General features: G+C 30.9%; 2 protein-coding genes across 2 annotated transcripts in view; one reads left to right on the top strand and one right to left on the bottom strand.

Moving 5' to 3' along the window:
• LOC133188591 (uncharacterized) overlaps nucleotides 1-14,030 on the top strand; it is a 151,345-nt gene that overhangs the window by 124,029 nt on the left and 13,286 nt on the right. The window lies entirely within an intron of this gene.
• On the bottom strand, nucleotides 8,826-10,145 carry LOC133172759 (RING finger protein 150-like). The gene is made up of 5 exons (XM_061307685.1): nucleotides 10,038-10,145; nucleotides 9,718-9,838; nucleotides 9,538-9,613; nucleotides 9,322-9,390; nucleotides 8,826-9,130 (listed from the first exon to the last, which is right to left on the bottom strand). Exons 1-5 carry the CDS (start codon nucleotides 10,124-10,126, stop codon nucleotides 9,000-9,002), a joined length of 486 nt encoding a protein of 161 aa, XP_061163669.1. The 5' UTR covers nucleotides 10,127-10,145; the 3' UTR covers nucleotides 8,826-8,999.

The following is a 14,030-nucleotide window of genomic DNA, read 5'->3' as shown; positions in this document are numbered from 1 at the left end:
ACATTCACGAGATAAAAAAAAACTCTGTTATATTTTTACCTAATGAAACGTGACAAAATATTCCTCAAAGGAAAACAGAATCTTTCTTAAAATAATCTGAAAAACAAAAATTCTGGTTCAGAAATCGACAAAAAGCAAGGGCCCCAGGCATCCATGGAGAGACTTCAAGACCTAAGATTAAAACAAAAAAATAGGAGAGTTTGCATTGTTTTGCTTATGAAGTGTCATAAATAAACACACTGAAGACGTGATAGAGACACTATTGCTGTTGTAACATTATGACGTGATAAAGACACTAATGCGGTTGTACTTTTAAAAATATCATTTTTAGAGTTTCATTGGGATATGACATGAAGTTGGTCACGTGATCAAATCCTGCTTTGACCACGCGTTTCCCGCAGGTAACCCCCCCCCCCCCCCCCGCAGTTGGCTTTTCATATAAATACGCTGCTTTTCGGTCTTTTTTTTCCAGGCAAGGGTCTCTTCTTTCGACGCCCAGAGTCGCTCACAACCAAGTTTACGTTTGACTTCAATTCGTGCATATGCTCAAGCTTTGCTTTCTCTTTATTTTTTTGTCTGACCCAAGAAAAATAACTTTTTACAATTTATATATTAATATCTTTTGAAAGACACTGACTCTGGGGATTACCTTTTAAAGAAAACGGATTTTTTTTTAAGAATTATTATTCAAGAAAAAACCAGAAATGATTTCTTTACCATAATAATCGGACCAAGTGACTTTGATTACAATGTCCATTTCTTAGAAAACAACATTTTTATGCTCCTGACATCGAAGATTCGGGGGCATATGGTTTTTAATCTGTCCGTCCGTCTGTCTTTCTGTTTGTCTCTTAATCTGTTTGTCTGTCCGCAAAAGAAAAAATTAACCTCTGAACTCTTGCCCTTGACCTTGGAGTTTTACCTACAAATAGAAAAAAACTTTAACCTTGGGCATCAGTGTTTCATTAAAAAACATCTTGTTTATAATAAACTTATCTTAATCAAACCTTTAATATTTGCTACCAAATAGTTAGAACTCAACGTAATAAAACGTACTTAAAAGAATTAAGAACATTGAAATATATGTCTTTCGATGCATTTAATAAAAAGCTTTCTTTTCTTTAATAAAAACTAATTATTCTTTTCTTTTATGTTTGTTGTTTCCTTTATTTATCCATCTTTCTGCTCTTTTTCTTTTTGAACATTCTTCTCCCATCCGAACAAGATTTCAAAATCTTATTGCGAAGTGACTTAGACTTCTTTGATAAGACTGTAACACATTGTTCTAAGTTTTATTCGATTTTTCAAAAGTTATGGCCCGGGCACGTTCATGTGATAATATGACGGATATAGAGAGACAACCGAGGCATAAAATATTTCTCCACTAAGTTTGTCAGTCTTGCATGATATAAAATATGGGAATTACACTTCAATGAACAATATTCATCCAAAAGAAAGAAATAAAATAAAGTTACGTGCGAAAATTAGCATCCGTACTTTATTTGACAGTAACAATTTCAATCTAATTTCTAATTTTAAAAAAAGAGTGACCAAATTGTTTGACAGTTTGAAATATAAAAAATAAGCCATATTTCCTCTAATTTAACCCACATTGAACATCTGGTTTTACGTTCCTAATAAGGCTCTTAATTTTAGTGAGGTTTGTGCCCGATCCTTCTTTTCACACGATGACTGTCAGACCCAGCAGCAAAACGCGAAATTGATCACCACAGACTGTTAGAAATCTATAATTCTTATGCAATTCAGTTTCACTAGAGAATAGCTGCAATCACCAATCGCGTGTATGTTGGAATCCCTTTGTCCTAGAAAATCCAACATTTCATCACTCCCCATTCATTAACCGTATTAGACAAATTCCGTGTACAAGGTTAACATGTCTCTCCATAGAACGTGATTGATAGCTCTGGTATAATAATAAGCATGACATACCTCACTTCAAAATAAGACGATCCGAGTGTTTAATAAGTTTTCTTTGCTTCCTCTAGTATATCCTAAGGTTAGACTTTCATATGATTGTGCATTTTCAGAGGAAAATTGGATATTATTCCTGAAGCATAAAAAAAATAAAAGGGCAATAATACGACTTTCTTTTGTAAACGACTTCGCGGTCCACGAAACTCATTTCCCCTAGTTCTAACAAAGAAAACATACATTTGATAAACTGGCCCCAAGACAGAAATATGAGAACAAACTTAAGTCAAACTTTTGATCTTGAATGTCTTGATTTTTATATCACATACATCTTTGAAAAATGACAAGATTGTATAACATTTAAATACAAACACATGATGAAAATTTTGTATAATTATATCAACGCTATTTCATGAGATATGTAAATTTAAAAGTTTGGCTAAAGTCTTTTGTTCTGATGATTTTTCTAAAACTACGAGTAATTTTTTTTTTTTTTACAGAAATTTTATACAGATAATACTTTTGTTTGAATTCCCATGAAATACGTCTCTGGAAATTCTATGAAAAAAAAAACTGATTGAAATTCTCCTTTGGCATCATTCATTTGCTATGAGATGCAAAACTTATCTTGTATTATATAAATATATTACAGGCCCGTAGGAAGCAATATCAAGTTTTATTTTATTGGCGGGGGGGGGGGGGGGGGGGGGAGGGGGACTAAAAGAAATTCTTGAGAAACAAAAAAGATCATGAGGCCTTTGAGGGATAAAAACGTAAATCAACCTTTTTTGTATATATATATATATATATATATATATATATATATATATATATATATATATATATACTCATTGGCAACATTGTTGAGGGGGCAGAACTGTAAGTTAGCTTTGCTTTCTATTGTAAAGTATGGTTAAAGAAAAGAACAATAACTCCTGTACCTTGTAACTATATATCATCTATCAACAACTATCTTGAACGTTTTGGAAAGAAAAGATATATATGTGATGTGACCTTGCAAATCCAGAACGCTATATATTCAAAAGAAACCTACTTGTACGGTATTTTTAGAATAGTTTTTACACAGATTTATTTACGCCTTGTTAAAGTCCACCATAACGTACCCGACGAGCCATAAGCTTATCATGGAATGCTTCAGAAATAATTTCCGTCATTTATTATTAATTATGGATTGAAATAGTATCAATGATGATATTAATTTCTCATAATATGTAAATATATCTGCTAACCTAATTTTCGATGTGTCAACCGTTACCACAGGAAACAAATTGATCTGCGACTATAATTAATCGGTTAAAACACTGAGTAGTTTTAATTTAATTTAATTGTTCTTTCCATGGCACTAATATATATTCAACGTCTGAGTGTGTTCCATTGTGCCAAGGAAAAGCCGAATATTTGCGAATTTATGAACACTGATGAATATTAACTTTAATTATCGGAAGTCAATGCAATGACACTGACCATTCAGTTTCTCCTCTCGGGAACTTGGAACAGATGTTTGTAATAGATATTATTAATTTAAAATGACCGATAATTTTATAAACGTTCTATCGTTTATGAACGCATACATTACACACATTTACCCTCTTATATGTGTGAATGAAGTAGAATTTTCTCATTGTCTCAGACCTTTTTAATTGTTTGTGTTCACATGATTCTGAAAGAAAAAGATATCACGTGTTTATGTTTACAATGAAAGCTGAAGGCGTTGGAATAAAATACTACAGAAGTCCCTGAACTATTTTTAAATTTTCTTATAAACTCAATTTTGATTTGACTGAATTTTTTTTTTCAAATACTTGAATTGACTATGGTGTGCAAAAAAATATTCGTGTCAAATGTTGTAACCAAATGTCTTTTTTACCAAATATAAAAGCTACAGAATTAGAAAAATTTTGAAATAGAAAATCGACAATAACTTATGAATGTTTATATGATATAAATCATAAAGTTGCCAGCTTTAGAAATAAGTTTCATATCGAATTCAAACGTTTATATTTCACCTTCGAAAAACATCGAATTTTACCACAAAGTTATTTATGATAAGAAATGCACATTCTATTTCTCTGTGAAATAATTCCACATTCAAAGTTCTTGAGGTAAATTGTTTCAACAAACGTTGTGGAAAACACTACCATGTTTGTGTTCATGTTCAGTGTTATAAAATTCTACCATTTACACTTTTTACGTAATGGGCTATATAGCTTTGGGGGTAATTTGTTTGCTTCAATTTTACAATTTATCTATTCATTATACTTTTTTCTTGAATTCAAACTCTTATGATATCAGATTTGTAAAATTTGTAACGAAACATTCAAAAATTTCACTTTCTTGGCAAAATTTTGGTATATTTCAAGGATTCGTTATACATATTGACGTCTAAATGTAGCCATTCTATCAAACTAGAATGAGTCTCGTCTGATACTTCTTCAGTTTATTCTTATTTGGTGGCAAATTTCTATTTATTCTTACTTTTATTTATTTATAGGCCTACAGTAGTACAATACAGTTTAGATATCAACGCATGCGAAATAGCTTATGATACATATAACAGTAAATGACAACAAAGATCAATAAATAAGGATATTCTTCAGAGTTTTAGGTGAAATGTTGCATTTGTTTATATCATTTGAGAAACCCTTGCACAAGAACCATTGTAGTATGTAAAAACTTTTTATCCATTTCTAATTATGTATATAGGTTAATGTCTGAGTATCTCTTCATTAAATGCTTCACTTTATACAACCATTCCTCACGATAAATTTTTTATGTCATAGACAACTGCTTCTTAAATAAAAAATGGAACTCGGAAATTTTCATATCTTGTGACTGGTCAACAAAATTACTTCGTTAAAAATCACTTTTTTCTACATACATGTACTCTGAAGTTGATATTGAAAGGAATCTGCTAGAGTTCCTCATTGACAATATCTATGTAGTACTGGAGACCGGGTCTTCCGACAAACTGTTGAAATTACGATGGGCAATAATTGTGCTCCTTTATTAGTCGACCTGTTTTATATTCCCATGAGGCAGAATTATTCACTAACTTTTACATGAGAAGAAGAAAACTCTGTGACCTTCAACTCCACATTCAGATATATCGATGACGTTCTATCAATTATTAATAATTACTTCCATTCAAGACATCCCAGATAACTCGAAATACAGATGACTTCAGTTTTCCATCGTTCACTTTACTTATTTATGCAGTAATATTCCACTATCATCTGCATATGGTGTTTATGTGACCAATTTATTTGATACTCAAGAGCATACTCTGAGTACGATCAATTCTTAAACCGAGGTAGGCTACTAACAGATAACAAAAGGGATTTTAAATGAAATATGGAGATAACGAACAGAAATCAAGCTCAAAAGTCCATTGAAGCAATACAAATCGGGAGCAGAGCAAACCGGATCTCTGAAAACATTAGAGTTGGGGTCAGGTGCCATGGAGGAGTAACATTCTCTGTCGACCGGTCACACTAGCCGTGTGCTCACCACCTGATCTGGCAAACGGAAAAATCCGTAGACAGTTCAGTGTTTAAATAATGGCCTAACAATTAGTATGAAAAATATCGATCAGCATTCGACTTATTGATAGATTGTAATTGCTGACAAAGTCATTATATCGACCATAGAATTTACGAAATGATGATTATAAAGGATACTGTTGATATCCTTGTTTCAACAACTTGTTTGTCAATAGCTTGCCTCGTTTAAGAAATTGTTTGTACGTGGAGCATGCTCTTGCTTATCGAATCACTTGGGAGATATAAACTCAATATGCAGGTGATAAGGGTTTATTGCTACATAAGTAAGGGAAGTTGACGATAGAGGCGCTGATCAGAAGTCAACACGTTTATCATAAAGTTTTGTTGTCAGGTTACCATTAACGTTTTTTTTTAAGTAAAATATCCGAAAATGAAACAGATGTGTCAGACTCTGTGGTATATTTTATTTCAAGCTCACTGGGATATATCGAGTCGACATATGAATGGTAGTAATTATTGTTAATTGATAATACGTCGTCGATATATCTAAATGTCGAATTGAAGGTCACAACAAGTGTTTTCTTCTTCTTGAATAACTTCTGCTTCATATGAATACAAAAATAGGTCTGCTAATAACGGGGCGCAGTTGGTTACCTACCCATGTGAATTCCAACAGATTGTTGGAAGATCTGATCTCCAAAAAATACACATATGCATATATTGTCAATCAGTAATCCAAGCATCTTTTTAGTATCTACTTCAGAGTACTGTGTGTACAATCACATTCACTTTAACAAAATCATTCTGCAAATGACCAGTGACAAGGTAGGTAAATTTACGAGTTCCACTTTTATTGAAAAAAAAAAACAGTTGTCTATGATGTAAAAAACTTGGACTTTAATTTATCGTGGAGGAAGTTGTATAAGGTGTTGAAAAGTCGTACATTTTGATGTTATTAATTTTGGTAATATTTGGTGATTCAAATTTTTCTAAATGTTCCTTGGAGCTTTAAGTATTCATATCTGATTTACACCACTTCTCGAATATATAGTTGTACAGTACTCCTGAAGTTTCTCCTTTACTGCTGTTAATATTTTAGTGAGGATTAAAGAAAGAGGCTTGGTAGAATATTTACTGGAGCCCGCTATGTATCTTTTTTATGAAGTTTAGGGATCCAGTGAATAGTAATTCAAATTCATTTTGATTGTTGGGAAAATTAAAAATATTTAAAACTGACATAAGATTTTGAAGAATTTCCTCTATAAAAAGGAAGCTATGGGTATAAGTTGGATTACCACTTGCAGAATTGAATCCAAGTTCCTCTAAAATACAAATGAAATAATAAGCCGTACAAACAAAGACAATGTTGTTACCTGCTTTGTCAGAGCATACTGATCGTGAAATCTATCTAATTCTTGTTTTTCACTTCTGAATTATTCTGAATATCTCGTTTAAAATCAACATTTCTTAAATTCTTCTGTCGCTATAATGACCTTGTTGGCAAATAAAACCTATATATTTTGACTGACCTTTTTAACACTAAATTTAAGTACGGAATATTTCGTCCACTTGTTCAATACTTAGGACTCACCGCGGGTGCTTACTCCTCCTAGGCACCTGATCCCACCTCTGGAATTTCCGGGGGGGGGGGGTCCGTGTTAAATGCCCTGTTCATACATTTGTATTGATTGTAGTATTTTAGTATTTTTTCCCAGATCGATCGCTAATTGTTATCTTCAACTTTTTCAATTAAATGCTCATAATCATTGTTTGTCATTATTATTGTTTGTCTATAAAATATACATGTACATTTAAGTAATTCGTAGTATTATATACTAAGGTAAAATGAATGTTATGAAGTTATCTAAATTCCAAAATCGTGATCGGTCTCGGTAGAGTACTCGACTCAAATGGTGATGTTATCGGATTCAATTCCCAGCAATGCCACACTTTTTCTTGTTAGATTTTTTTTAATAAAATTTTCTTAGTTATAACAATCTTAACACCAAGAGGTACTAGAGGGAGAACTTGAACATAATATAAAAACTTTATTCTCCGTTGTTGTGTGATTTGTAACTCTCCATTTCCGAAAAATAATGGAGCGCTCAAACAAAAGAATGACGTCATAAGTGGATTTTTTAATTTTTAGAATTATTTTTCAAAGAACAATAAAAAATACACATGCAGTAAAAATCTGTTATGAGGAAGACACAGAGACTTCGAATTTTGATTCTTTATAACCGTATAAGAAACATAATGCAAAGTCTTCTGTGGGATTCATAACCGATATTTCGTAATCAGGGAATACTTTATAACCGAGTTTTACCGAATCTTGTATTTATTTAATTCATTATGAATTTGATTGAACAAGCAAATGTGTCAAATATTCAAGTTGTAAAATATTCAAATTCTCCATATCAACCAATTTCGTTTTCTTTCATTTTTAAGGAATTCACTCCAGAAATTTCGTATGTTGTTGCTGTTGAATATAGAATGTCTTTTTTCTTTTTTTTTTTTTAAATATTCTTTAATTCTTTCAGATAGCTTGCTTTTACCCTTTTCCCCCCAGAAAGAATCTACTATATGCATTCTTGCAAATACATGTATGTTCATTTTTTTTAAATCGCACTTTCCATTGTCATTGCCTAGTTTTAGCACATTATTTGATTTATTAGGAGTGGTAGTTACTCTTATTGAGTTTCTCACAGATAGGTTACTGTTATTCCGGAAAAAAATATGTGCAGAAAAATAAAATTTCAAAGATAAAGTGTATTTTTCAGTTAACCCCCTTATAGTTTTCTATTCTGATAACAAGATACTTTTTTTGTTAATTGTCATTTTTATTTTTCATGGGGTTTCCATCAGACTTGCACATAATATCATTAATATCAAGATCAACTACTTTTGTCTGCCTAATATATATGTATATATTATAAAAACAAGTCACCTTTTATCGATGTATATTAATATATAAATTTTGTTTTAATAGTTCGAACAACAAACCATGTTTTTTCCTACTTGATAACGTTTTCATAAGCATGAAAACTCCGATTCCTGAGTATTAGAAAAATAATGAATAACAAAAAAAAAAAAAAAATACAACAAAACATAGATATGTTGAGGGTAACGGTATGAGAATAATTCAAACAAAAAACAATCACTTATCTGTTTACAGTCAGTACAGATAGGTAATGAATGGATCTTCTCTCTCTCTCTCTCTCTCTCTCTCTATATATATATATATATATTTGTGTGTGAGGATGTGTGGATGTGGGTGTACCAAGGGAGGGATATTGATATTTTCAAATCAATACATTTAAGTCGATATATAACTTAATAGCAATAAAATTAATCAAATAAAAGAAGGTGCATTAAATTATGTTTAAACACATAGATACAATTCAAAATATGTGTATAAATAAGGAGTTATAATACTTAATATGTTGATAAAACAATAACAAATAAGACAATGTACAAGTTATAACGTTATTACACAAGAAGTGTAGAGACCTTTACGCTTCCGTAAGAAAGAAAAGATCAGTATCATTAAACAACGTTTAAAGCAGTTTCAGTTCCTTTGCTGCAAGAAGAAAAGTCTTGGCATTCTTCACGACACTGGGGACATCGAAAATCACGGGAAATGACGAACCATTCTTTGACACACTTTTCATGGTAATCTATTAATCAATGGTTTCTTAAAGACGATGGTAAGTTTGACAATTTAATAGATCAATGTATTTCATTAATTTCATTCCTTATTTGTAAATTGTTTAAGTTGAACTTTATGTTCTAAGTTTAAAGCACTGCTCAGTTTGATAACAAAATTATTTTGTAGCCTTCATATTAAGGTTGCTTAACATAATCTTACCGTGTGCACAGCTGAGCTGCACTAGAGAAGAACACTGCATCGTTGCGAGACAAATCGGGCAATCAGATTCTAAGAGGATATATATAATATAAAAATATTATTTGAAAAGTAAATATCTCCATTTCCTTTTGTTTACTGTATTGTAATTTGTTTTAACAAAATATGATAGTTAGGACAGCGTTGTAATAAAATATTACACTTTCTCAAAAGTTATACCAATCATTTTATGTAGGGGTCTGAGTTTCCTACAGATTTCTTTTTCCTCTGTAACGACGTCGACCAATTTTCGTTTCTGCAGATTAAATTAAAACACTCATAAATTGATTCTAATAAAGGGTAATTACTTTATGCCAAATAATTCAAAGTATTAACTCGGTGTATAAATGTGGTCCTTACGTCTTCACTACTTCCAGAATTAGCAAAAAAGTACACAGTCAGAATAAGTATTGTTAGACAGACGACCAACACAACAGTCACAAACACTATATCATTAATACTAAACTTGGAACCATTGATTCTGAAACGAGAAAAATCAGGATTTCCCTCTTAATCCACTGACAAATTTTGACATTCTTCTCTACAATCACAGAGGACAGATAATATACAAGATAGGGATGAAAGACATAGAAGTTCTTATTTATATAAACAAATGCAAAGAGAAAATAGAAATAAATTGTGCGATGATTTTTTCGAAAAAGATACAGATATATACTTACATTTGGAGTATAATACAAATTATGAACATTATCAATGCCGCTAATTCAATACTTATCCACTGACATAAGCGATTTTTGAAGCATTCCATGATTAAATGATGGCTTCCCAAGTAAATAATACTGGAAATACCAGGTTGTATTTAAATATGTGTCAATCATTTAAAAATATATCTTACATAGATGTATCTTAAGAAGTACCTTTAAAATCTTAGGGTATATATTGCGATCCGTTTTTGAGATCATTGTGTTTTTGTAAATGTATGTCTTCTTTTAAACGTCACGGTTTTTGGCGATACATATGTTATATATAAATGTAAGGTCTATCAAAAGGAAAATTACAATAATACTATCAGTTCTTATTCATTTATTAATTTGTAGACGTTTATGGATTTAAAATAGACCATTTACATTGTCTTTTAATTTTCCTTTGCAATTTAATATCTTTTTTATAATTATGAAATTTCTACAATTTTTCATTTATTCTTATCAAAGAATTGTATTTGCTTCTAGTTTGAGACAAAAATTTGAAACGTGTGAGGATACATCGTGCAGGAACTGTTTCTTGTGTCTGTTTCATATATGTTTATTTCTAAAAGCACATGCTCCGGTTGACTTCATGTTATTGTTGATGTAAGAAATGAGGATATATATATATATATATATATATATATATATATATATATATATATATATATATATATATATATATATATATATATATATATATACACTCTTATCATATACCATGTATATGTGTTCACATGAATGAACTTAATGAGTTTAACTTACATTTACGTTATGTATGTGATATACCGTATATGATTTTAATGTTATAGAAAGTGTCTTACTGTTTCATGTATAGAATTTCTAAAGTTTTTTTTCTTTATTTTATTAAAACAAATGACATATTACAAAACGCATGTGGTAGATTTTAAACATAAATTGATAATCCAAGTCACAAAAAATTCCTAGTTCAGTGTACAAATTGTCATTGCATCTACATTTCTTTGCAAATTTAAGAACATTCTGTATTACATCTTCCGATATACATGTAAACTCCTCATCAAATCTACATTTCATTTTATATTTGTTAATTGTAAAACATAAAAAGATATCAAATTATTCAATATAATTGAGTATTAATTTCATTTATTTAGACCCAGAAGTATATTTTTCCATGTTATTGTTATAATCAGATTGATTGATTGTATGTTTTTTATGTCCCATTCCAGAATTTTTCACTCATGTAGAGACGTCACCATATACCGGTGAAGAGCTTCAAATTTAGACCCTGTACTCGGCACTCAGGGCCTTTGATCTGTGAGGGATCTTTATCGTGTCGTGACACGGGGCTTCGGTTTTTAAGGTCTTATCCGAAGGACGCGTAACTTTCACTTCAAAGTGCCAAGCGCTTGGCGAAGGAACAGTTGCTACCTATTTTTTTTTTTTTTTATCGACTTAGGTCAGTCGCGGTCGGGGCTTGAACTCACGACCTTCGATCACGGAGCGAGCGCTCTACCGAAATGACTACGGTGACGGTTTGTGATACACAAAAAAATTCCGACTTTTTGCCATATTTTTAACAATCCTACACTCAAATAACAAATGCTGTGTGTTTTCAATAAACTTTCACGCATCACAAAGTGGAGAGACATTCGTATTCCATTTGCTCACTGCCAAATTGTTGTTTAAAATAACAGTATAGTAATTTATAGTTAAATTCTGCAATATTATTTCGTACATTTGTTTTGTTTTAGAGCTAAGGTATGGTGGTGTAACTTCGTCCACCTATGTAAATATGAAAGATCATGAATTCCTCACGATGTTTTATTTATAATCTATACAAGCGTACGTACATATACATCCATTCGATGCATGCAGAAATATTTTAATGTATTTTGTTGATAATAATTTTATTTCCACGCGCAAGCTGTTTACTGAAATATGACGATGCCCAAGAAGAAGCGTTATCACCCGAAAAACTACGGACGAGTATTTATTAGCCATTACTAGAAATTATCATCTCTGACAATATCTGTATAGAAAGTTAGTCAATAGATTTCTAACGTGACATTTATCTTTTTTTCAGCTGAAATTCATACATATTTATTTTAATTTAAAATATTTAGTCTTTACAAATTAGAATGCAAATCAGCTGCATAGAAATCGGCCGAAGTTACCCCTACATGAATAAGTGGATAAATTCGACCAAGGCAAAAATGACACAAAATGCTGTAATACGACTTTTACTAAATAGAATTCATGACCGTATGAAAGAAATAGCTTGAATTCAATAATATTCTGACAGCACTAAAAAGTTCAAGAAGGATATTCATATTCTCATCAACCATAAAACTAAAGTATACACTATATTCCAAAGGTCATGTGGCCGAAAGTCAAAACGTCGGAAATATCATTTCTGTATTACTTACTAGTGACTGGCACAAATCTAATATATTCACGCTTAATATGATGAGGATGTGATGGTCATACTTTTAATAAAAAAGAAAATATACCTCAAGAATTCAGTGAAAACAATACCATCAATAATTTGTCTCATATAATCAGTAGCAAAAAAGCGAAAATTCAGCAAAGGCATCAGTTTCAAGGCAATTCTAAACGTTCGGGTTTTCTATCTGTGACCTTTTTGAAATATAAAAAAACAAGAATATTATCAATCAAATTTAACGTTGTTTTATGAATTTATCAACCAGTTTAATTATAATAGTAAGCTTATTTTTGTTCTTTCTATTCAATCGTACAGTTTCTATTTTCACACTAATGTACTTTTTATATCCTTCACCCTTGATTAAATTTTCGGTACTCACTGGTAATCTTCGGTGTTATTCTGATAATTTCTTGAGTAATGCTATATTTTTAAAACTAGACTCATTTTGAAGTAAAAAAAATGTTTTACGTTAAATATAAAAACTGTGGTTATATTATCCCCTTGGGTTAAAATTGAAAGAACAAAAGGAAAAGGACGGTCTCTAATGAAAATTAGAAGGAATATTGTAGAGAGCGATTTACTCTGTCTGGAAGCATTAATCTGATGAGCTGTGGTTTGCATCAAAGTGTCTCTTCCTTTATGAGGTACCCTTAAGTATTGCACAAAAACTGTCTTTGAAATCTTGTCTCATATTAGAAGCAAGTACATTTCTTTGATTATCAAGTAATTTTAAAATGTCATGTTTATGAATAAAAATATAAATTTCACAAGATGATGAGGATAAAATGGGTTTTTTTTTTCAAATGAATACATGAGCTAGAACTTTTGACAGGAATAAATCTTGCAAACAAATGTAAGAATACACACTCTTGACATTTTTTCTTGGGGTAGGGGGAATTGCTTTTCAAAATAAAATTGCACTCTTTATTTTATTAATTAGAAATCATTTGGTACATTCTGATTATACATTTCTCTGTGTTAAACGTCCTGCATTCAATTCAATGTGAATTTGATGTATCGAAAGATACAAAAGAAGATAGCCGATCAAGGCAAGCAAAATGCCTATTGTGCGCCAAATAAGACACTGAAAAATTAAATCTCAATTATGTCAAAATTTTCTTTGATATTTCTTTTAACATTAACGTATACTTTATGTAAAATCGCCGCAATTTGAAATAAGCTAACAAATATTGAAATTAGTTGTCTATAAAATAGCATACACACACCAAAAAGGGCAAAAATAATCTTTCTTTTTTTTTTTCATGCTTTAAAATACATCTTTTTCCACACGAGTGTGTCTTGATCAATTTATTTGAAAGATTATACTCAAAGTATGCGTCAAAATTTACATTTTTCGGTTCTCAAAAATATTGAGGAAAGACTTGCTATACCTTAAAAATACACTTTGATATTTGAAACATTGATATCTTTCGAGAAATATTTGAAGTCCATTTAGTCGAGGGTCATATCACGATCATGATTTAAATGCCGATATTTGTCATGATCTGTATAGCATAGTGGTTAGCGTGTTAGTCTTGAAGAAA

The sequence above is a fragment of the Saccostrea echinata genome, unplaced genomic scaffold (genome assembly GCF_033153115.1).
Source record: "Saccostrea echinata isolate AGI-Se365-2 ecotype Australia unplaced genomic scaffold, CSIRO_AGI_Sech_v1 ptg000001l, whole genome shotgun sequence".
Classification (NCBI taxonomy): Eukaryota; Metazoa; Mollusca; class Bivalvia; order Ostreida; family Ostreidae; genus Saccostrea; species Saccostrea echinata.
Note: the sequence above shows the minus strand (reverse complement) of the source record. Positions and strands in the feature narration are given on the sequence as shown.